The sequence below is a fragment of the Ziziphus jujuba genome, chromosome 1 (assembly GCF_031755915.1).
Source record: "Ziziphus jujuba cultivar Dongzao chromosome 1, ASM3175591v1".
Classification (NCBI taxonomy): Eukaryota; Viridiplantae; Streptophyta; class Magnoliopsida; order Rosales; family Rhamnaceae; genus Ziziphus; species Ziziphus jujuba.
In genome coordinates this window covers 36085756-36110678 of record NC_083379.1, presented here as the reverse complement: position 1 = coordinate 36110678, position 24923 = coordinate 36085756, and the positions used below count along the sequence as shown (strand labels likewise).

The following is a 24923-nucleotide window of genomic DNA, read 5'->3' as shown; positions in this document are numbered from 1 at the left end:
TTAGAAAGGACCCTTCTTCCTTCTTTGAAAAAAAAAAAAAAAAAAAAAGAGAGACATTTTTTTGCTTCCTTCTTTACAAGAGATCTCTTGTTCTAGGTGCCAACACTTAAAAACCAAACATTATTCTTTTTCTTCTTCCTTCTTGACAAAAGGATCTTTTTCTTCCTCCTCTCAACCACATCATGCAGAACCTCTAGATCATTCTTCCAATCTCCTTGAGAGACTATACAAGGCACCACAGCTCAAGCTCTAAGAGCCTCTGGATCACCTTCCTTAGCTATAGGATTCATGCCTTCAAATTATCATGATGCCTCTAGGAAATTTAATTTATTTATGTTCAAACTCATAGTTTATTACTTCGTTAGTTTAGCTAACTCATAAAAATTATTTATAAATATATCACAAATTTGCTCTCCTTCCTTTTTTAAACATTTGTCTTCATTTTGATTTATATTTGAAAGAAAGAAGTACTAACGTGTGCATATATATTGATGTATGGGTATTTTATTCATGTCATGTTATATTCATATTCTATATGTATAAAAAAACATGGAGTATGAATATTTGATTGTTAAGTATTTTTGTATTTGTTGTTATACATAACTACCCATTTATGTTATGCTGGTTTGGTTTAAGTATATTTTGGCATGGCTCTATTAATAGCCAAATATTACTTTTGTATGTTTGTCTGGGTTGAATATGGATCATATGTATTGTTTTACTTGGCTACAGATATTTCTCCTTATACAATGCTATATCTACATGTTATGTACATAGATGACTCTTTAGTTTCAGTATCTCTATTTCAGCCATAAGTATGTAAATAAATATATGTTATTTTTGTTCATCTGAACGACACTACTTTATTCATCCAGATGTAGTATTTTCACTGGTTAAGACATTGTTTTATCATCTAGATTACACAATTTTTAACCCTTCTAGATTATACATTTTTCTACCTCTTGGATTACACATTTTTTCTCATTTCTCTATATCATTTTCTCTACTAGGTTTGCTTCATTTATGGAATTATGTTATGAGTGTTTATCTATCTAATTTCTTATTTACAACTATGGCATTTCTTCTTTCTATATGTAAAAGGGTGTTAATCAAGCGTTGTTAAATATACGTGAGCTCCTTATTCTTTTAGGTGGTATTTTCTTATAGCTTTTGAATAGGTGCTTCTTCAAAGTCAGCATCAAATTGGAGGACACTTGACTCCACCACTCCAAGAATCCAGGGAACCAATTCGGGCGGGAACATCCATATAAACTCAATCTAGAACCGCATGTGAAGCTTGAATCACACATTTTGAACCCAGCAGCTTTTTATGTATTTTATGAATAGTTATTTTCATATTTGATTATTGATGTTTTAGGTTATTCCCTAAAAGTCAATTAAAAGTGAAAGCTTTAAAATTGAGAGAAAAAAATATGTATAATTATTAGTCTGTTACCAAGTGAGACCCTATTCGATTCCATTCTTTGACACCAATTTCAGAGGCACACACACAGAGCTACGTAATACTTGATAATGTAATTTTTTTTTTTTTTAAAAAAAGGTGAAATCTCTATTATATATTGAATTCACACATATCGATGATTACAGCTTGCAACACTGCTTAGTGGCAGTAAACAATCTCCTTCATATGGTGAGGGTATCTGAACTTGGTTGCTAAATGGTTAGGAGTTCTCCTTCATAGCCATTCCAAAATCTGAAATTTTTGGATTCATTTCATTGTCGAGTAAAATATTACTGTTTTTGAGATCTCGATGCATAATCCTTAATCTCGAATCTTGATGAAAATATAGAAGCCCCCTTGCAATTCCATAGATTAGATGGTAGCTTTTGGACCAGTCTAACAATTTACTTTATGTTTGATTTGCAAAGAATCTCACTCAAATTAATCAAAGGTCTAATCTGAATTCTCATATTTAAAGCAACATTAGTTCCATGCTTCATAGAAAATTTCAACAATCTCAATGCCTATATGACATGTCAAATCCAATTTCTTAATTAGGGAGCTATGCTTTTAATATCATGACATAATATAACATTGGTTTATTATGTAAAGACAAAAATCAACAACAAATTGGCACTTACTTCTCCAATAAGGCTTTGACTATGGTATTGATGATAAAACAATAAGTTTTTGTTTCCGCTTATGATCTCCAACAACAAAATTCCAAAGCCAAAGACATCAAATTTCATCGAGAATAGACCACTTATGTCACAGTCAAGTGCCATGTAACCACTGCATGACATCATTTGACACCTGACATAATTTAGATCAAATGTTGAAAAGAAAATTTTAAGTACGTACTATGTTCCAACCACTCTCTTTGCTTTGATCTCCACCAAAGGTTCTAGCCAGTTCAAAGTCTGAAATTTTTGGATTCATTTCATTATCAAGTAAAGGGTTACTTGATTTGAGATCTCTCTGTATAATACTTAATCTTGAATCTTGATAGAGATATAGAAGCCTCCTTGCAATCCCATAGATAATGTGATAGCGCTTGGACAAGTCTAACAGTTTAGTTTTTGTTTGATCTGTAAAGAACCTCACTCAAATAAATCCATTGTTTAATTTGAGTTCTCATATATAAAACAATTTTGAGAAGTTCCACACTTTGAAGGGTATTATTCTAATTAAACTTGTGAGGCTTGCGAAGAAAATAAACCAAAAATGAAGAAGGCTAGGCTTTTGTTGGGCATGGATTCATAAATCAGCATTTTTTTTCTTCCTTTTGAAAGCAATAACCAAGAAGCTTTACTAGATTTCGATGTTGAAGTTTCATAACTCGAATAATTCATTTTTGAATTCATTCTGTCCTTGTCATGAACTCCGGGCAAGCTTTTTCACATCAATTTCTTGGCCATCTTCTAGTGTACCCTGAAAATACACTTCTAGAAGGATATATTATGATGCATAATAACTAAGATTACTGTTACTTTCAGTAGTTCTCTCATCTTGTTGTAGCATAACCTTGTAAGCAGGTCCAAAATTGCCTTTCCCAATCTTATTGTTGCTTGAAATATTGCTAGTGGCCTCACTAATCTTATCTAGGTCAAAGAATAGCAACTCCAGGTTTTCTGTTTGGCCTTCATTGTTCTGGTTCTTTATTCTTGAACAGGTCCCTACATTGTCTAATTAAGAATGAAGAAATAAAATAAAAATGTGGTTTGAGAGTGATAAATGAAAAGGGAACAGAAATATGTCTGGATTGGATATTAACATGGAAGCTAAATATTATTTCCAATTTCATAATCATGGAAGCGATGAATCTAAGCTTTTCTTATCAACAAAGATCAGTTCATGTACAATTAGGAATGATATGAAATTGAACTACATGCCAACAAAAAAATGTCTATGCAAATTTTGATGTCTATGCAAATTTAACCAAATATTATACTTTTCTCAAATTTCCTAATTCTGGATGCCCAATAAATAGCAAGCCAAGTTTAGCAGTTAAAACAGTTAAACTATTCGTTTTAACTATTCCTACTAGATATATATATATATATATATATATATGTATATATTTTTAATAAGACCTCACTCATTGTTCATTATGTTTTTTTTAAAAGTAACCCAAAACAACATGGAGCAGGATATGTGCATACAAGATATTGTTGCAAAAGAAGTAACTTTATGAAGTTGAAGGATGTCACACAACAAAGTTGAATGTGTTGCAGTTACTAGCAACTCAAATAAACAGTACAAGCAGGTTGTGGAAATCTATAATTTAACATGGTATACAAGTGTTTCGAAAAGGTGTTCATGCTTACCTTCTAAGCATTTCTTTGCCCTGAAGTTGCGGATATAATGAGCAAGCAAGAGCATCCCACAGATCAAAAAAATAACAGCCAAAACCTCCAGAGCTATCTTAACCTTACCCTCACCATTTGCACCTTCACATTTAATATCGGCACAGCATACAACTGTATCAACACATCATCACAGCTTAAAGATAACATAAAGAAGCTATAATGAGTATTTTTTTTTTTTTTTTTTAATTCTAACGAAAACAATCATTATGCAAAAGACATGGAAAATAAGCAGGTAAGAAAATGATTGTGCACCTAATTCTAAAGCATGCATTCGAACACAGAGATCTTGCCCACCATCTTGAAACTCTCTAATATCATTCAAGTCTCCAAACCACTTGAAACAGCCACTACCTCCTCCCACTGATATTAGCATTCATATAAGCAGTACAAGAACAATTACCTAAGCATCTTGCTTTGCATTCCTTGAGATTCCAACTTTCATTCACCCAAGAATGTGTAGTATCTGGCAATTTCAAGCCTTGAAATTTGACAAACCCAACTGAATCTTTGTGCAGGCAGTTTAATGATTTATTTCGTGCAAATCCTTCAGACCAATCCATGAAGTTTCCTTTTGGTTTAAAACCCTTTAAACATTTGCAAACAGGGGATTCTCCAATGATACAATTTCCCTAGGCACCACAGAGACCATGTCTATCACAGTTATCTCTCGGCTCTAACATAAATACTTCCCAGCTTTGAGTCCCTGAATTACAACCATAGCGGTTCCTAGTATAACCATTGGTTTGGTCCACAACTACCCTTGATTTTGCAAATTCATTTTTGAGGTAAAAATTATAGTAAACTTCATCTTTGTTTGAAACAAATTCGAAGTTGAATAAAGGGTTGGGTTTCAACTCTGGTGCACCACTATATCCAAGACCATTCCATGGGCCAGTCCGATAGTACTTCTCTGAGCCTTTTCACACGTTAGATTGAAGATAGTTATAAAGTGTTATCTGCCAGGTATAGTCTCCTGGAGAAGGCTCATCAGGGCTCTTCCATGATATTAGACGCCAATCAAGACTAGTTTTCAAATCCGATCCCAGCATCATACCTGGCAATAACGTGTCACAGGGATAATCAAATCTCTGCCACAAATGGTTCTCTGAGTTGTCATATTTCTCATTTCGTAGTTCTAGATCTCTAGTGTCCAAAGGCTTTAATATTGGAGCTTGGACAGATTTAGTTGGGCCTGCTGACCAAAAAACACTACTCTTATTGTCTGAGATGGATAAGATGGCCTGTTCTGTTAATCATCAAAGTCCCAGGAGAATCACTGATTGGGTTTTGTCGGTTTGCCACCCAAACAACAGTCATAACGAGAATATCCTTGTACCACATTCCCACCTACCGGTATGTGGGATTACCTGGACTGACGAAACCCGGTTCAAATCTTCCATATTTGGAAACTAAGGTGCTGTTCTCACTGATGGACTCGTTACAGAAACAGTGTCAACCGCCATGGACATGCCAGACAAGAAAGTGACTAGAATAGTACAAAAGAATCCTCATGTCTTCCTATGTTGATCAAAGCTCTCTGCTTGATTAGAAGTTAATCAAATATATACAGGAATAGACCTGTCACATGGACCAGATTCTTTCTATATGTTTGCCGAGATTTCGTCCCAGTTACAATCTCATTAGCTGCGCCTTTGTATACTGCTGAAAATTCTACATTTTAATAATTAGTCAGAAATTTCTTACAAGGCAGCAATAGTATATTAATGTAGCGGTCCCATAGTTCTAGTTACTCAGAAATTCTACATTTGAATATAATACTATATTATGTAGTTGTTCCGTTAATAGTGAGAGTGGTTAGTGATAATTTCCTTAAACAGTACTTTTAAGACTAGCAAAGAAACAGAAAGGTTGCAAACCAGTAAATGCTGCAGTTCTTGCCATTCAAGAGCTTTTCTTGTCAAAGAAAGAAAAATAAAATGGTAGGTAGGCTCACAGAAATCTTTTCCAGTCTTCAAGGTGGCTGAATTTTTTTACAGATACAATGAAAGAAAATTGGACTCCCATGTTCCGCGTTGTGGCAAAGAGTTTTGGAATGAGTCAAGTACTTGCGGAAAGAAAATACTTGTGGAAAAATAACTGTTATATATTATTGATATTGTTGAAGCTTTAAAATATTTGTAGGACTGGTCTATTATGATTTGGTACAACCAACCATTCAAATTTTTTGTTAAACAAAATTTCATGGGGATTATATCCCTTATTTGTCTGTTTTAGCATAATAAGCATCATAATGGTACAAAACCGGCGCATCTTTTACCTAGAGATGTAAATAAATAAAGAGACAAAAAAAAAAAAAAAAAAAGGGTTAAGGATGAGTGCGCAAAGATACGTATCTACTATACCTCTTAGTAGGCATATGCAATATAAGTAAATTATAATGCGTTCCTTTATTATCATAAAACAGAACTTCTTCCATTTAACATTTAGTTTTTTTGGTTTTGTTTTTCCTTTAGTTCTTTTACCATGATTTGCTTTAATACATTTTAATCAAAGGGATAAAGAAAATAATAATAAAATGTAGAGATGATGAGATGGAAGATGATGTTGAATGTTAAATTTGTTTTCAAAATTTATTACTTTAACTTTATCAAAGTCATAAGGATTAAGAAAGGCAAAATTGTTCAAAGAAAGAGTCACATCATACGTCAATGACAGAAACCCTTTAATTGTTTCTTTTTAATAATCGATAGTGGACTTCTGATATACAAAGAGAGAGTATTTTCCAGCTCATCCATCTTCTGGATGAGATGGAGATTCTTTGTACAAGCATACAAATAAATGTCTGTGTAGGTTAAAACAGACTAGTATTAACCATTAATTTTTTTATGTGACATGGTACTAATTACAAACATGGTAAAAGTTAAAACATTATTGGCCGTGTGTACCAAATCAGCCCTTGCACCATCTGTATTGAAAATTTTCTAGAAATATGAACCCAATCACTAAAATTGACTATAGTAGACTTGTAAATTGTAATTACATCCTAGATTCATAAAGAGATTGAACAAATTGGTTAACTGGCACACTAAAAAAATCATGACCATTAAATTTTTTCGGTTTGGATCACACAATTTAGATTGCTAAAATACAAAAACAGGACATGCATTGATGACGAAAAGTAACTCTACTAGACCTGTAGACACAAACCTCTATCGAGGCTCTAACAGAGTTATAGTAATTTCATTGGTTGCAGAAGATTCAAGCTTGTTCAATGAAGAATCCGCTACAGCAATGTCTCTACCTAATAAAAAAGCAGGTTATTTAGGTTGAGGCAAGACATTTTCACTACCCAACATAACAACAACATAAGACATGCTTGATGTCACGGTCCTACATTTTGTGCAGCAGAAATAGATCATGCGGTGCCAAAACTCTCTAGTCTAGGCCAGCCTTCTCACTATCCAAGTTCATATATCGACCCATCTAATACCAATCGTACAACTCTGAAGTTCACTGACGAGAACTACTCTCGCGAGTCTCGCACGTAGACGACTATGATTGCTTCCTGGCATCAAGGCTATTAGCCTAGACGCTCACCCCATCTATAGGTCTTCATAGTCATCAAGGCTCACGCAGTCTAACAAGCTAGCTTGATGGCCTCACGCCCAGATCTATCCAGCAGCCCAGCTCTCCATTCGGGCCTTGGTCCATGCACATCCTGAATAGCACATGACCCTGAGGCATGCACGCTTATATCCTACCAACATGCCACGCAAGGTAGCAACATAACATCGGAAGCCCACATATGAGTGCCATCCGATGGCATGGTGTCGCCCTGTCCGTGCCTACTTAGCTTCCAACCCTCTTGAGCGAGGTAGAACCCAAGCCCCCGCTCAATGGCACATTTGCCATAACCTTGTAACAAAGGCCTACGTGTGTCTTTAGCATAGCTGATAGGAAACGACATAGGGAATGCTACACTCAGCCTCTAGCATAGGGGTGACGTGCAATACCAGCTCGTAGCGCCTACCGGTACTGTCCTCGAGACTCCCTCTCCCTCAGAAACATAAGACCACCTCTGTGGCATGTTATGCCCACACTATGGCTTGTCGTCGCCCATGAGAGGTGCTCTTAGCCCAAGCTCAAAGCCAGAGCCGAGGCTGTGAAGAGCCAAACATGGACCACCACCCCTAAAGAGCTTATTTAGCTATTTCCATTTTGGCAGTTGTAGATATCACTTTATGTGAGGAATCATAATGGGATTTTCTTTATCAAACCTTCATATCTTCGCCCACCATTCGACATGAAACATTCTAGTAACATTCTTAAGAGATTCCCATGGTCCGAGATTGAAGATGCCACTAGGCCATTCCAAAGGTGCGGACCGTCACATCCTCCCCCACTTCATTATGTTGATATCCTCATCAACATGCCTGTTTGCTATTCTCAAAACTCCCGCACTCCATGTAACTCTTCGCCCACATAAGCTCTTTTAGCTCAAACTTAAGATCCTGCATACTTCGTCCCTCTACCTCTGTAGAATCACCTTTGTGACGACCTTCGCGTGCCCACTCTTGGACTTGGCCAAGGACTTTCTTGCATGCATTTACCCAAACATAAGCTTTCCTTAAAATAGTCACCTCTATGTGCATATATTAGTGCTTCGCCTAGCACTTTCAGCTCCGCAAGCAGATATTGTCCGTCTTGGACAAATTCTGCCTCTCATATACATCGATGGCACCCTAGCCAAACTTGTGTCCTTCTTGGACAAATGCTTTCTTCACTTGTTGGCATCACTCTAGCTAACTTCATGTCCCTTTTGGACGATGTTATCTTCAGTCGTTGGTACCCAAGCCAACGTTTATTGTCCCTTTTCGACGGATAGATTCCTAAGCTCTGATGTAAGGCACCCTTTGCCTTCAAGGTCCTTACATGGACCGAACTCTATTAAATAATCCGATGGTGATCTTAACCCTCTCATCAAGCACACCATCTCTTCTTAAGTGTTGCCCATGTGTCAACTACCCCAACAATACCTAAACTCAAGAGTTCCTCGTATGGTAGTTCTTCTCTCTCTTGAACTCCACTTCATGCTTCATCGGCACCCTTTTGCCATGACGAACTAAGTTGCCTTCTCAACTCTTGTTCCCACGTTCAATTTTTCCATCCCCATAATGGTTTTTGGCTAGCAAGTCTCCAGCTAGATCATCTTCTTCAAACCCCAAATTGATGCACAACTTCCCTTAAGTGTGCACCTATCTTCACGACTCCAAAGCGTATCCTTCGTGCAAGTGGCATCCTCTACGCAATGAGTTGCCACATCTTAAATGGAAGTCTCCTCTTCTAAGACCCCCTCATTTCAGTTTTTGACACCTAGTGTCAACCTGAACTAAGTCCTTACCTTAGTTCTTTGCCTCAATCTCGCTCACCTTTGCATCTTGACTCCTCCTTTTGAGCCAACTTTGCCCTCTGCCAAATTTGCAATGTTCCACGTGACCTACGTTCCTCTTTGAACCAAATTTTGCCCTCCGACAATACACCACGCTCGAATTTGACCTTTTTGGTAGTATAAGGACATCTTGTTGGTCTTCGCTAAGACTTTCCTTCACCATCCTTTCACATACATCTTTTGGCACCTTGGTCTGTGAGGTTTTTGGTTTCCATGGACTCATAACTGTCTGGCCTTTATCCATCCACAAATGGCTTTCAAACTCTACAAGGCTACTCAATCGTTAGCCTATTTCGGCTCCATCCAACTCTAGCCAAAAAAAAAAATTTAAGAATAAGGTATTGTCCCGCATGAACTTCTTTAACTAGACTTCTACTTCAATGTACATTGCTCAACTCGGCTAGAGCTTCCAAAATCGCCACTTCTTTGTGTCCAAGGTATGGGGTGTCAACATGATGAACACTCCCTACTTATGCCGTTGACGCCCACCTTAAGTGCTCATCTGAATTCCACCCAAGCATGCATTTACCCTCTCACTGAACTGGCTCACTTGTGGTTTCCTTGCGAACTTGCACCAGAGTTTTATGCCCTCATGGCATGGACCACCATGCCCTCCTGGCTATCGCTTCTATTGAAGCTCTCTACCTCCATAACCAATACTTTGTGTCCATTTGCACCAATATCTCTGAGGCTACCCAAGCTCTATGGTCTAGTTTTGGTTCCTCCCGAAGCCCATGCCTTCGCAGCATTTCAAAATTTATGGACCTTGTCGACATCATCACTCATCTTGGCTATACCGTGGCCCTTCCGTATCTGCTATGTTGCCCACATTGGTGCCTCCACGGAAACCCATAACATTGGCCTCGCCGGCCTGATCTTTAAGTTCTCGCTCACCATCATGCCTTTATGGCATGCACGATTCTTGGCCCCATTGGCTTAGTTCATAATTTTGTCCTTAATTGTGCCTTCGCGGCACCCATAGTTTGACCCTATTGGCCTAATCTCCAATTCTCGCCTGCACCTATGCCTTAATGGCACCTACTTTGGTCCCTTCATGGCCGAATTCTTGGGTTATGCTTTATATCAGACTACTAATTTGGCCCTATCACTTAGCTCACATGGCCATGTAATGAATGCCGCTCAGCTTCCTTACCACCCTTGTGGCTTTGTCATTGGCCCTTATGGCCCCATATTCAATGATAATCAATGGGAGTTTGACTTAGAACATACCCCCGCACCCACTCTTCTTGACTTCTCATTCGCTTCGACAAGGTTGTCCTTCTCCTTGGACAAATGTGGCCTCTACCACCCAACCACATTGGCTTGTTCTTTCGTCCCCACTCTTTGTGGCTGTCAAGACTCTTGATCAAAATGGATCTATTTTTGGTATTTTCTGCATATTTTTAAGATCAATACCTCAAAAGAAACACATGGGTAACAAGCCCTCGACTACCCAAGAGAACTACACTACCTCCAAAAGAAGTACATTAACCACCCATGGTCTTCAAGAAGGAATGCGCCTCTTACGACTTATACTCTCTCAATGAAGCCCTGCACTACCCACGGCTTGTACTCCCATAAGAGTATTGTGGCTAGCAATCTCTTGCGGCTCCTCATTAAACAATGCACGAATTCCTTTCTGAGCACCAATCCTTTATTCCAAATGCTTGTCCCATTCAAAAACTTTGCACTTGCCTCGCTGCTCAAGTATTTCGATTAAGGTTTATTTGTATTGCACACTGATACTCATTTGGTGAACATCCCCACATCATATTCAAGTTGGGCATGTTGCCACAACTATCTATACACCATGCAAGAATGCCCCCTTTACAATAGCATCGGGGTTCTATGGATCCAAGCATCACCAACTAATACCGTCCGTTCCTCGGTTTGCCTATTGTAGGACAAACCAAGCTCTGATACCAACTGTCACAGTCCTACATTTTATGCAATAAAAATAGACCATGCGATGCTAAGACTCTCTAGTCGAGGCCATCCTTCTCACTATTCGAGTTCATATATCGACCCATCTAATACCAATTGTACACCCCTTACTCTGGCGAGTCTCGCACGTAGGCGACTATGATTGCTTCCCGGCATCAAGGCTATTAGCCTAGACGCTTGCCCCATCTATAGGTCCTCATATTCATCAAGGCTCACGCCGCCCAACAAGCTAGCTCGATGACCTCATGCCCACTCAGTAGCCTACAGCTCAACCTTATGCCAAGATCTATCTAGCAACCCAGCTCTCCATTTGACCTTGGTCCATGCACATCCCAAATAGCACATGACCCTGAGGCATGCACGCTAGCATCCTACCAACATGCCACCCAAGGTAGCAACATAAGATCGGAAGCCTACATATGAGTGCCACCTGATGGCACGGTGTCACCCCATCCATGCCTACTTAGCTTCCAACCCTCTTGAGCGAGGCAAAACATGAGCTCCCGCTCAATGGCACATTTGCCACAACCTTGTAACAAAGGCCTACGTGTGTCTTTAGCATAGTCGATAGGAAACGACATAGCGAATGCTACACTCAGCCTCTGGCACAGGGGTGACACACAATACCAGCTTGTAACGCCTACCAATACTGTCCTCAGGACTTCCTATCCCTCGGAGATATAAGACTACCTCTGTGGCATGTTATGCCCACCCTATGGCTTGCCATTGCCCATGGGAGGCTAACTTAGCCCAAGCTCAAAGCTGGAGCTGGGGCCGTGGAGAGCCAAACACGGACCACCTCCCCTAAAGAGCTTATTTAGCCATTTCCATTATGGCAGTTATAGATATCACTTTGTGCGAGGAATCATAATGGAGTTTTCTTTAGCAAACCTTTATATCTCAGCCTGCCATTCGACATGCACCATTCTAGTGACATTCTTAAAAGATTTCCATGGCCCAGAATCGAAGATCTGGAACTTTAAATATTTACAAAAATGCCACTAGGATGTGGACCATCACACTTAGCATGTCTCCAGGGTGCTCTTACACACACAATAGACCGATATGAATGCAGCAAAGCACCTCAGAAAGATTGCTTGAATCCTTGAAGCATGGATTGATAAGTTCTAAAATTCTGCCTTCTTTCCAAAATCTCCATGCCTATAACATATCAAAACCAATTTCTCAATCAAGGTGCTTTGTTATTATGTTAAAACACTATTGATCTTATGATCTCAAACATATATATGAGAGATCGACTGAGAATGAATTATGTACAATAATAACAACAGAATGTCACTTACATATCCAATAAGGTTGAGAGTGTGGTCTACTTGATAGAAACCTCTATTTTTCTTTCCACTTATGATCTCCAACAATAAAATCCCAAAGCTAAAGACATTAGACTTCACTGAGAAGATCCCATCTATGGCATACTCAGGTGCCATGTAACCACTGTAAAACATCATTGATACATATATCATTTAAATGAAAGGTTGAAACAAAGAACATTTTAAGAAATACTTACTATTTTCCAACCACTCTCTTTGTATTCTCTTCACTTTGATCTCTACTAAAAGTTCTAGCCATACCAAAGTCTAAAATTTTTTGATTCATTTCAGTATCAACTAAAAGTTACTAGCTTTGAGATCTCTATGTATAATCCTTAATCTTGAATCTTGATGAAGATATAGAAAGCCCTTTGCAATTCTACAGATTATATGGAAGCACATGGACAAGTATAATAGTTTACTTTTCTTTTGATCTGAAAAGAACATCATTGAAGGTAATCATATATACAACAATGTTAAGAAGTTCAATGTTTTCTATAGAAATTTCTTTATTTTTCTTATTATATTTAAAGGTGGATTATGTGGAAAAACAAACCAAAAATGAAGGAGTCCAGGCTGTTGTTGGGCATATACTTATAAATCAGCATTTTTTCTTCCCCTTGAATGCAATAGCCAAAAAGTTTTACTAAATTTCGATGTTGAAGATTTGCTATCAGACTAACTTCATTTTTGAATTCGTTCAGTCCTTGTCTTGAACTCCTTGAAAGTCGTTTCACAGCTATTTCTTGCCCGTCTTCTAATGTAACCTGAAATTTATTTGTTGAACAATTATGATATATAGTAATTAGGTTTAGTGTCGTTGGACTAGTTTTTTCAACATGTTGTAGAGTTACCTTGTAAACATATCCAAACCCGCCTTCCCCAAGCTTATTACTTGTTGAAAAGCTGCTAGTGGCCTTAAAAATTGTAACTAAGTCAAAGATCAGGACCTCCAGGTATTATGATTGGCTTTTATTGTTTGGATTCTTTACTATTGGCTGGTCTTTGCATTGTTTAATGAAAAAGAATATAGAAAAAAAAAGGTGTTTTCACATTAAGAAATGGAAAAAGGAAAAAAAATTGATATGCTTGGATTGGATATACTAAGTTGATTTGAAATGGAATCTAGTTTCAAATTTGATAATCATAGGAGCAATGAATCAAAGCTTTTTTAATATCAAAGATCACAAGTCCAAGACAACTACAGTTGACCATCAATTTGTTAACATGTACAAGTTCTACAAAGGTATTCAAAGTACTTTAATTTTACCTTCAAAACCTTTCCTTGCCCTGACTTTGTCAATGTAACGAGCCAACAGGAACATCCCACAGACCACAAGAATGGCAGATAAAACTTCTACAGCTATTTTCACCTTATGCTCGGCAATTGCACCTTCACATTTAGTTTTGGTACAGTATACAAAGGTATTATGACTACATCTTAAAGGAAATAAAAAGAAGCTAGAAAGTGGAAAGTTTTTCAACTCTAATGAAAATAGAGCCATTATGTAAAACTCATTGAAAATAAGGATCCTAATTATTGCTTTAATGTTATTAACAACTAAGCAATGAACAGATAAGATGGTGATCTCTTACCTAGCTCTGAGCCGTGCATTCAAACGTATAGATCTTGTCCACCAACTTGGAACTTTCTAACATCAATCAAGTCCCCAAACCACATGACATAGCCACTACCTTTTCCTTTGATATCAGAATTTGTATAAGCCGTACATGAACAATTACTCAGGCATTTGGCTTTGCATTCCTTGAGATTCAAACTTTCATTTACCTAAGTATATATGGTATCAGGTACTTTTAAGCCATGAAATTTGACAAAGGCTGATGAATGCTTGTCCTGGCAGCTGAATGGTTTATTTCGTACACAGCCTTGAGACCAGGCCATCAAGTCTCCTTTCAACTTGAAACCCTTTAAACATTGGCAAATAGGGGCTTCTCCAATGAGATATTTTCCATAGGCACCACAGAGACCGTACTTGTCACAGTTGTCTCTAGGCACCATTGCAAACACATCCCAACTTTGAGTCACTGAACTCTAAGCATAGCGTTCCCTACTATAACCATTGATCTGGTTCACAACTGCCATTGATTTTTCAGATTCATTTTTGAGGTAGAATATGTAGTAAACTTCATTCTTATTGACATGAATTTGAATCTGAATAAAGGGTGGTTTGGTTTTAACTTTGGTGAACCACTATTTCGAAGGCCATTCCAAGGACCACTCCGATAGTACTTATTGGAGCCTTTCCACATCATAGTCTTTTGATAGTCATGAAGTTTTATCCCTCAAGAAAGGTCTCCTGGAAAAGGGTCATCATAGCTCTTCCATGATACTATACAACACTCAAGACCAGTTTTCAAGTCCCATCCCAACTTCATGCATGATAATAAAGTATCAGTAGGATAATCAAAACTCTACCACAAATACTTCTCTGAGTTCAAATTGTCTTTCTCATCTCTTAGAACTAGATTTCATGTATCCAGAAGCTGTAAAATTGGAGCCTGTATAGATTTAGTTGGGCTTGCAGACCAAACAAAAGTGTTCTTCTGGCCAAGAAGGACAAGATGGCCTGTTTTGTTAATCATCAAAGTCCTAGAAGAGTCATTGATTTGGTCCTGCCAGTTCGCCACCCAGACAACAGTTTTACCTGGGATATCCTTATACCATATTCCCACGTACCGTTTTGTGGAACCACCTAGACTGAGGAAACCCATTTCAAATCTTCCATAGTTGGAAATTAAAGTGCTGCCCTCACTTATGGATTGGGTTGCTGAAATAGTATCAACAGCCATAGATAACTTAGAGAAGAGAGGAAGTAAAACGGTACTGACAAAAAATGTCAAAGAAAGAATCCCCATTTCTTCCTTTCTTGGCCAGAACAGACCCTCTGCTTCCAATTTAGATGCGCATAGGCTTAGCTGGACAATGATTAATGCAACAACGAGACAATTTATGTTACATTGATTGTTGATTGGTTGGCTGACCAAGAAGTTGTCACTCACCACTATATTCTACTTGACACGACTACTCATTTGGGAAACCATGGAGCAAAGCGTGGAAACCCGCTACTCAATTGACACGGCAGTGTTAGAAAAAGAAAAACAAAAGAAACAAAGTTAGTTAAAATTCTTATTAGGGTCGCAACTGAAATTTTTCTGCAAATGCACGAACAGAAACTATGACTACCGAGAGATGGCAAAAGTAGACTTTTTTGACGAGTCAAATACTCATGTGGAGAAAAAGACAAACCTTTGAATATTATTGGAGCCTTGAAATATGATGATGGTATATGAAATTACAAAGGATTTCGACGGGAATTCTTTTAACCACTGAAATCACATTTATATGGACAAAGTGCTTGACTAATAAGCACATTATCCCTCCCCACTCCCTCATTTATCAAACAAAAAAAGAATAAGCATGTTAGCCACGTAACCATCCCACCCACTCGATGTCAGTATGCAAAGACGCCACCTAGATAGGCACATAGTATTATCAATTTTATTATTTACCCAAAAAAATAAAAGAGTATCACTTTTATTTTATTTTTTAAGTGAGTGTCAATGTTGTTAAGCATTCCAAAGAAATTACAAAAATTAATTAGGAAAGAATTAAAATTTTCGTTCAAATAAACATTTTAACTATACAGGGTACTAGCAAGCTATATGGTATCTAATTCTTCATTGCTTGGGTATTGAATGGTAATAATTCAGATGTAAATATAACTACTTTCTTATAAACCGAAGGTCAACAAAATTCTAAGGTTAAGCATATTCTAATAAGAGCAATCACAAGATAGGAGATCTCCAAGTCTGAACAAAAAATCTTATACCATCTTGAGTATGATGCCTAAATTAAGAACAATATCTATGAAGAAAGAAAATAAGATGATAATGGAAGTGAGGTGTTATAAAATATAAAGCCCCGCTTGATAAAAAGTTCATTTTTTATTTTGTGTTTTTGTTTTTTTCTTCTAAATTATATATATATATATATATATTTCTTACTTCATATTGTTTAATAATGTTTAGTTAATGGTAGTTTGAGGTATCTATTAACTATAAATGTGAGGAGAAAAAATAAATAGAAAATGAAATACAACTTAAAATTGTGTTGGTTTTTAGTTTTTAGTTTTTAGTTGTGTATTTTTTTTCTTTAACATTTGTAGTTAATTGATATATCTTTTTTTTGTCCCTTAACATTTTTAGTTAATTGATATATCTAACAAATTTTAACTACTATCAATTAACATTAACAAACAATTACAGTAAGTAATTTACACACAATTTAATAGAAAAAACAAAAACAAAAAAGAAATAAAGAGTGAACTTGATGGGATCTAAACAATTAATTTCTCTCTTATTACAAAAAATAAATCTATACATGTTCTGTTTCATATGTAACATCTCGTACCAAATTGTATCAGAATTTTTTACATTTTAATCAAGTTTGACGGGAATTGACAGGGATTGACCAAAAGGTTTTCATAGTTGACTTTTTGGTACAACTAGAATTTCATTTTGACCAGGGCACCATTGCAAAGTACACATTATTACGAGTTCATGAACTAATAGTATGCCAAATTCGAAGTCAAGATATGAAAGCTATGGTCAGAATAAGGTATGATCAGGACTAATTAAGTAAGGTCCAAGGTTGACTTTTTATTTATATAAGTTATGGCTTTGACTTGTGTACCGTCGTGAGGTGTTTGTCAATACAAGTCAGTGCACTGGCAACATGCTTAATCTAGAGCTACGGATGAAAAGTTATAGCTTTATAAACTTATAATTATTTATTTGGAATTGGTTTTACCATGTATTTTTTTTTTTTTTGGGGGGGAAAAACTTGCAAAAATGAGGAATTAAAATATCAGCTGATACATGCCATGCGTTGGCATCTGGGTGGCTTACATGGATGAACAATGGCCATTTTGTGTCCATTTATAAGCCCATTCAAACCAATGGGAGAGAAGGAGAAGAGAGAGAGAGAGCTTAAACCACCACCCTATAAAATTCCTTGGCCTAAAATCCGGCGACATTTCAAGATTGGAGAAATTTCTCTAGTGAGTTGCAACGGCAATGTTCACTTCTTTTTGGTGAGTTTCTAGCCAAATGAGCATCCTTTTCCACCATTTTTGACTCCTATAAATCCAAATCCAAGCTTCTTTTTGGCTCAATTCAAGCTAGATTGAGAGATCCAAAAGCTTGAAGTTAGTAAAATCTTTTTGTGAAATTCCGACCATCGCCAGCAAAATTTCTGAGAGGTAAGATCATATTTGTGATCCTTATGCTTTAAGCTTTGTTTTGGTATATGGATTGCTAATTTTAGTTAAGTTTTATGTTTGACCCCCTAGGTAAGCTATATATTAAATACCCAATAAAAATTAATATTTTAATATTTTTGATGATGTTTTAGGTACCCATGCGAATTGTATAACATATCTCATAGAAGATTTGGAGTGGTCTCTATTTTTAAGCGAGTGATATATTTTTTGAAATATTTTTGGGGTTGATTAAATAAATAATTGTTTTTAATCTAGATTTAATACCACGCTATATGAATTAAAGGAAATTGTTATATATGATTGTTTTATGGATATATTTTACGTATATTTTTTTGAACAAAATGTTAGTTGAGGTTTGCTATAATTATTTTACTCAATTAAATACTTTATATGGGTTTGACGTTGTATGATATTTCAGTATAATTTGTGAAATGGTTTTGGGTAAAGGTATGTATATTTATGTTGTTTTTGGATGCATTATACAATATTAGTGTTTTGTACTATCATTATCATTGACTAGGGCACATGTATCAGTTAGTCATCATATGGGAGCTAAAATAGGAGAAGGTAAGCAGATATCTTGCAATATGCGCATTAGCCGCTCTCCCCTTAGCCGTTGGATGATAGATTGTTAGGATTCAAGGTGTCGAACTTCAGGTATCTCTTCACCTCTCTTCTTGTCAGGTGATGTTTAAGATGCCAAACACCACATGGCATCACTTAATATATAGTGTGGTGCATCAACTATACACCTAATATTTATGTGCTTTTAAATTTCTTAATGGATTTAATTAATTTGTGGTTTTAATTAATTAATTAATCATTTATTAATTTATTTAATTGTTTTAAGTATGATATTTATTATATTATATTATTTTTCATTTTAATTTTTCTTATTTACTTTAAAGAAAATTTTTTGGATATTTAATTAAATAATAGTTTGCCTCATCTTATTTTATTTTATTTTATTTTACTCTACTTTACTTTATTTTATTAGCTTTTTAAATTGAGTGGACTACTGAAAGTTTTGAGAGAAAAATCCATTTTTTTTAAAAATATTTATTTTATTTTCTTAAATTATCACTATTATTATTGTCAATATTATTGTTATTATTATTATTTTATTTCATTTTATTAATTAATTTTATTATATTTTGCATTAATATTACTATTAATATTAGATAGATACCACTCATTGGAATGATTACTATCTTATTAGTTTTCTTTGTTTTCCAAATCCATTTCTCTAGGCTAAAATAGTTAGTGGACGAATTTTTCAAGCTGTGCACCCCTTTTCAACTGCATTGTTTTGTCACAGTGCCAAGTAGCATCTTTCCCTATTCCTTTACTTTGTTATTATTACTTCAATGTATTTGTAATATTAACATTTAAAAAAAAAAATATTTTAGAATATTTTGATATTAAACTGCTGTTCTAGAGATCTATATAAGGTTATTTATGTTTATTAATTATTTATATGCAATATTCTTTTATTTTTTAAAGTACTAAAATTTTGTAAAAAATTTTGTAATAAAGAGGAGAAATAAAGCGAATGCAGGTTAAGAGTGTGATTTTAGTTCAAGGAAAATTTGTGGAAGTTCAATTCACCAAGAAGATGCTAACAGACCTTTTGTAGAATTTTCAATGGAATTTTCCTAATCAAAACTATTATAGGGTCTGGCGAAGAATTATGGTAGGGTTTTGATATCATATGTTTCAATTTTTATCAATTTTGTTAAAAAACATAATTTAGACATATAGTTTTTATATGTTATATATTAGAATGCTAATGATCAAATTTTTTCAAATCATTTTGTATAGATTTTGACTCCGATACCATTTCTTGATATTTCGAATTCCACTCTAAACAGTAACTCAATAGCGGAAGTAATCTTTGTTGGATTTTGTTCACACACTCATAACAGTTGCATGATATGAATCTGTACTGAAATTCATCAAGTGTCTATATAGATATATATATATATATATATACAAGAAAGAATTTAACATCACGACATGGTCTACGGAAAAAATTGTTTTGATAAAAAAAAAAAAATTTAGAAGATAAATTGAAACATAGATAAAAATAAAAATTTCTAGAACATGCTTAACAGCTTCTTGCCAGGTGGTCACATTCACACCCACCCCCATCCCATCTTCAAAATTCAACAACTTTGAATAGTAACCCAAAAATTTCTTACAAGTCAACACTACATTCTATACGTGCCATTAGAAAAATTTTCAATATAAATACAGGTGGGATCCACGTGGGAGCAAATTCTGCCATGATCAATAAGAGAGGTTGTTGGTAGTTTCCCTGAAGAGTATTTTTTAAGCTGAGTAAATAGTCGATGACCCGTTTCCCAATTGGTAGGTCAATGATGATTTTTGTGGCCACCAACAAGTGACTGTACTATGACCACACACACAACAAAAAAAAAAAAAAAAAAAAAAAAAAGTAAATAAATAAATAAAAAATAATGAGTGTGCTGCGAGTTTTGTAAAAATAAAATAAAAAATACATTGGATCCAATTTGGAAAGTATAAAAATTAATGGGAATTTCAAAATTTTTAAAGAAATAAAGATTTTTTGTATTTAAATAGTTTTTAGAAGGAGAAAATTATAAGTTTAGGAGAAATTAAATTTCACAAGTTAGAAAAATAGATGGAAAATGATTCCTCCAAACGTGTGCTATTTTAAGATTTCTCATTATTAAGCTTTATGTATTTTATTAAAAAGAAATTTTATCCTTAATTTTTAAAATTTAAATTTATTAATTATTTATAAGTCCTAAATATCTATATAATATATAAAAAAAGAATCGTATGCACTATATGTCAGCATACTATTTTTTCAAATTTTCTTCATAAATATATTTTTTATTTTTATCTTAATTATTATTCATTTATTTATGTATAAAATGATATATAGTAATAATTTTGAAATAAATTTAAAACAAATAAAATATTTAATTTTACTTAATTTACCAAATAAGTCAAATACATAAAATATATTTGCATATATATAGTGTTTTTAATTAAATATATTTTAAATATTTATATATATATAAATATGGTTATGTGGAAATTAATAAAGACATTTTTTTATTTTGATATAAAAACATAATGTCATAAATAATAATTATTAAACATAGTAAAATAAGATTTATTTTCAAAACAAATTATTTAATCTTATTATATTATCTATTAATATATATTTTTATTATTATATTAGATAGACGGTTTAGGAAGACCAAATTTTAATCAAGTATATACGAGCGAATAGGAAAAATCATGAAAATCATTACTCAAGAACGCAGCTATTATCTTTTTAAATTATATATTATTATTATTATTATATTATATTATATAATTTAAAAATTGAACATTATTATAATAATGGAATTGCAACATTTATTGCATCCAATAACTACATACAGTAATAATTTTGAAATAAAATTAAAATAAATAAAATATTTAATTTTAGTTTATTTACCAAATAAATCAAATATATTTTGCTATAAAAAAGTCAAATATATTTCAATTATAAGACTAAACTCCTTATTTGATCTTCTTAAATATATATCTAAATATGAATAAATTAGTAATGGGATTGATCTCTTTATTTGGTAAAAAAAAAAATGAATATATTAAATGATTTTCTTATTATTACTAAATATATTTTTTCTAAAATTTACATATACTAATACATATTCATATATGTATATTAATAAATGGAATTATATTATAAAATAATAAAATTAAACTAGAATAACTAATAATGTTATTGGTCTCCTTATTAATAAATGGAATTACATTATAAAATAATAAAATTAAAATAGAGTAACTAATAATGATGTTGATCTCATTACTAAGAAATTTAAGGTAAATAATGCATTTTTAAAATATTTTCCTAAAAGGTTTAAAATGACATAAATATATATATATATATATATATGTTAACAAAGGAAACAAATACTTAAAATGACCTCTCTCTCTATATATATATATATATATATATTTGTTTTTAAAAGATAATCTTAAGATTATAATAATATATATGCATGGTAAATAATATTTGAATTTATTTGCAAAGAATTAAATAATATATTTAAATTTCAAAAAATCAAATAATACATTTGAATTTTAATTTTAATTCCATAAATAGAAAGTATATGTAACAATAAATAAATTAATAATGAGATTAAGCTCTTTATTTGGTTTCTGTTTTAAATTTTAAAAGATCAGGAAAAAAAAAATATATATATATATATATATGTAATAAAAGATTTTATTATATGGATATATAATAAATATAATTTTATTATGAAATAATAAGATTAAAATATAGTAATTAATAATACGATTTATTTTCTTATTAATAAATTTATGATGAGTAATGTATTTTTTTAATATTTTCTAAAAACTTTTTACAATATATATATATAGATATGTATAAGTTAACAAAAGATATATATATATATATATATGTATATAGATATATACATGTTAAAGATGTACTTATATAGATGTACTTATATATATATATATATATATAGATATTTTAAGTTGTATTTAAAAGATAATATTAAATTATGATAATATACATATAGTCAATAATAAATAGAATTTTATTATAAAATAATAAAATTAAAATGCGGTAACAAATAATGAGATCTATTTTCTTATCATAAAATTTATAGTAAATAATGGATTTTATTAATATATTCTAAAAAGTATTTAAGATGTACTTTTATATATATAGATATATATACCTTAAGTAACAAAGGAAACAAATGTTTAAAATGACTTATATATATATATATATATATATATTAAGTTGCAATTAAAAGATATTTTTAAAATTATGATAATATATATGTATATATATGGTCAACTATCATGTATATTTTATTTTATCAATGATAATTCATTAAAATATTCTCTTCATTATGATAATACATATGTGTATATATATATATAGTCAACTATTATGTATATTATGATAATATATTTATATATGGTCAAATATAATGTAGATTATGATAATATATATATATATATATATATATGAGCCAAATTTTCATTTTTTTCATCTTTAATTATTAGGACATCAAAACATTCTCTTCATTTATGAGTGTATTTAAATTTATGGATACATAAATTTTATATCCTTATAAGAAAACATTAGAAAAAATATTTTATTATTGTATATATTTTTATTAGTTCATTATATTTATTTATTATAAAATAAAAAGATTTTATATACAATAACGAAATTAATCTCCTTCTTTTGTTATATAATAAAAGATATTCTTTTTATTTTACAATAAAAAGAGTAGATATGGTATATATATAACCTCTTTTTAAATCTAAATTATTGTTAATTAAGTTATAATAGTAATAATAATAATAACAATAATAATAAATATAATTATATTATATTATAAGGATTTAACATAAAAAAATTAATTATTTGTAAAAAATTAAAAAATACATTTGAATTCAATATATGAAAAATATCATATAAATATATTTAAATTTGAATTGGAATTTAAATTTTATAGATGGAAAAAATTAAATAGGTAACCATTTTGTAATTTGAATTCCATAAATAATTTATCTTATAAGGCAAAAATATTTTTATAGAATAAATAATAATAATAATAATAATAATAATAAATAAATTATATTATTAGTATTTAATATAAGAAAATTAATAATTTTCAAAAAATCAAAAAATATATTTGAATTTAAATTCTATAGAATGAAAACATTGAATTTAAATTAAATTATATAAATACATTTGAATTTGAATTTAAATTTCACATATAAAAAAATTAGATAGGAAAATTTCATAAATGGAAAAAATTAGAAACGTAAACATTTTTGAATTTGAATTATATGAATAATATTATATATAGCTGTCAAATTTATAGTTATTAACAAACTTTTATAGTATAGATTAAAAAACAATTCAAATATACTTATTAACAATAAAACGTTTAGGTATATTTTCAAATATAATTAATTATTATAGGTTATTATTAAAATTTATCTATTATGATTATACATACCGTGCATCGCATGGAGATTAAAAAATTAGAAACATAAACATTTTTGAAGTTGAATTATATAATTGAATAATATTATATGTAGCTGTCAAATTTATAGTTATTAACAAAGTTTTATAGTATAGATTAAAAAAAGAATTCAAATATACTTATTAATAATAAAACTTTTAAGTAAATTTTTAAATATAATTAATTATTATATGTTATTATTAAAATTTATCTATTATGATTACACATACCGTGCATCGCATGGGGATGGATGCTAGTATTTATATAAACCAAACACTTTTTAAAAACTAATTCATAGGAAATCAAATTCTAGAAAACTAATTTCTAATAAACTATTTTTTTTTTAAAAAAAAAATTTAATACTTACCAAATTGGGCCGAAAGAAAATTGAACACCAATGTCCCTTGAGATAGAGAATTTTGGCCAAGTCTTTCTTTTTTTTTTTTTTTTTTGGGGGGGGGGGGGGGGGTGGGAATTTAGACAAGTCAACTAAGCAAGAGGTAAACTAACATGGAATATATTGGAGCCTTAAAATATCATTATCTAGGCTATAAAATTATGAAAAAGTGCAAAATATTTATGCATAAAAATTTTATTATTTGTCACTATTGATAACAATCACTAACTTATACATTACATTAAATTTTAATGTACACATTTAATTTTATTATTTTTATATTAAAATCTCTAAAAAGTGAGCATTTAATAGTAATAATTTAAATTGTCATTTATTATATAAATTACTAGTGGTCATCCATTAGCATTGATAAATAATATTTTTTGCATTTTTCTTTGCATAAAGTAATTAAACAAACAAACAAAAAAAGTTCTTAACCTTGCTAGTCTTTAATTATTTTGTAGCTGCAGGATGGTTCCAGATATTTTTTTTAATATTATTGCTTATGTTATTGTTTTTTATTTATTTATTTTCGCATTTAGGTCTTTGAACTTTTAGTATTTGAAATGTGCACTGCATTTGATGCAATATGCATGCTTGTGGGATATGTGATTTTATAATTTA

General features: G+C 32.2%; 1 protein-coding gene and 1 pseudogene across 1 annotated transcript; both read right to left on the bottom strand.

The window, feature by feature from the left end:
• Positions 1-2836: 2836 nt before the first annotated feature.
• On the bottom strand, positions 2837-5231 carry LOC132800391 (G-type lectin S-receptor-like serine/threonine-protein kinase At4g27290). The gene is made up of 8 exons (XM_060813960.1): positions 5183-5231; positions 4886-5077; positions 4518-4747; positions 4268-4415; positions 4084-4191; positions 3790-3942; positions 2987-3147; positions 2837-2893 (listed from the first exon to the last, which is right to left on the bottom strand). Exons 1-8 carry the CDS (start codon positions 5229-5231, stop codon positions 2837-2839), a joined length of 1098 nt encoding a protein of 365 aa, XP_060669943.1.
• A 6367-nt stretch (positions 5232-11598) lies between these two features.
• LOC107430643 (G-type lectin S-receptor-like serine/threonine-protein kinase At4g27290) lies at positions 11599-14536 on the bottom strand (annotated as a pseudogene).
• Positions 14537-24923: the final 10387 nt, after the last annotated feature.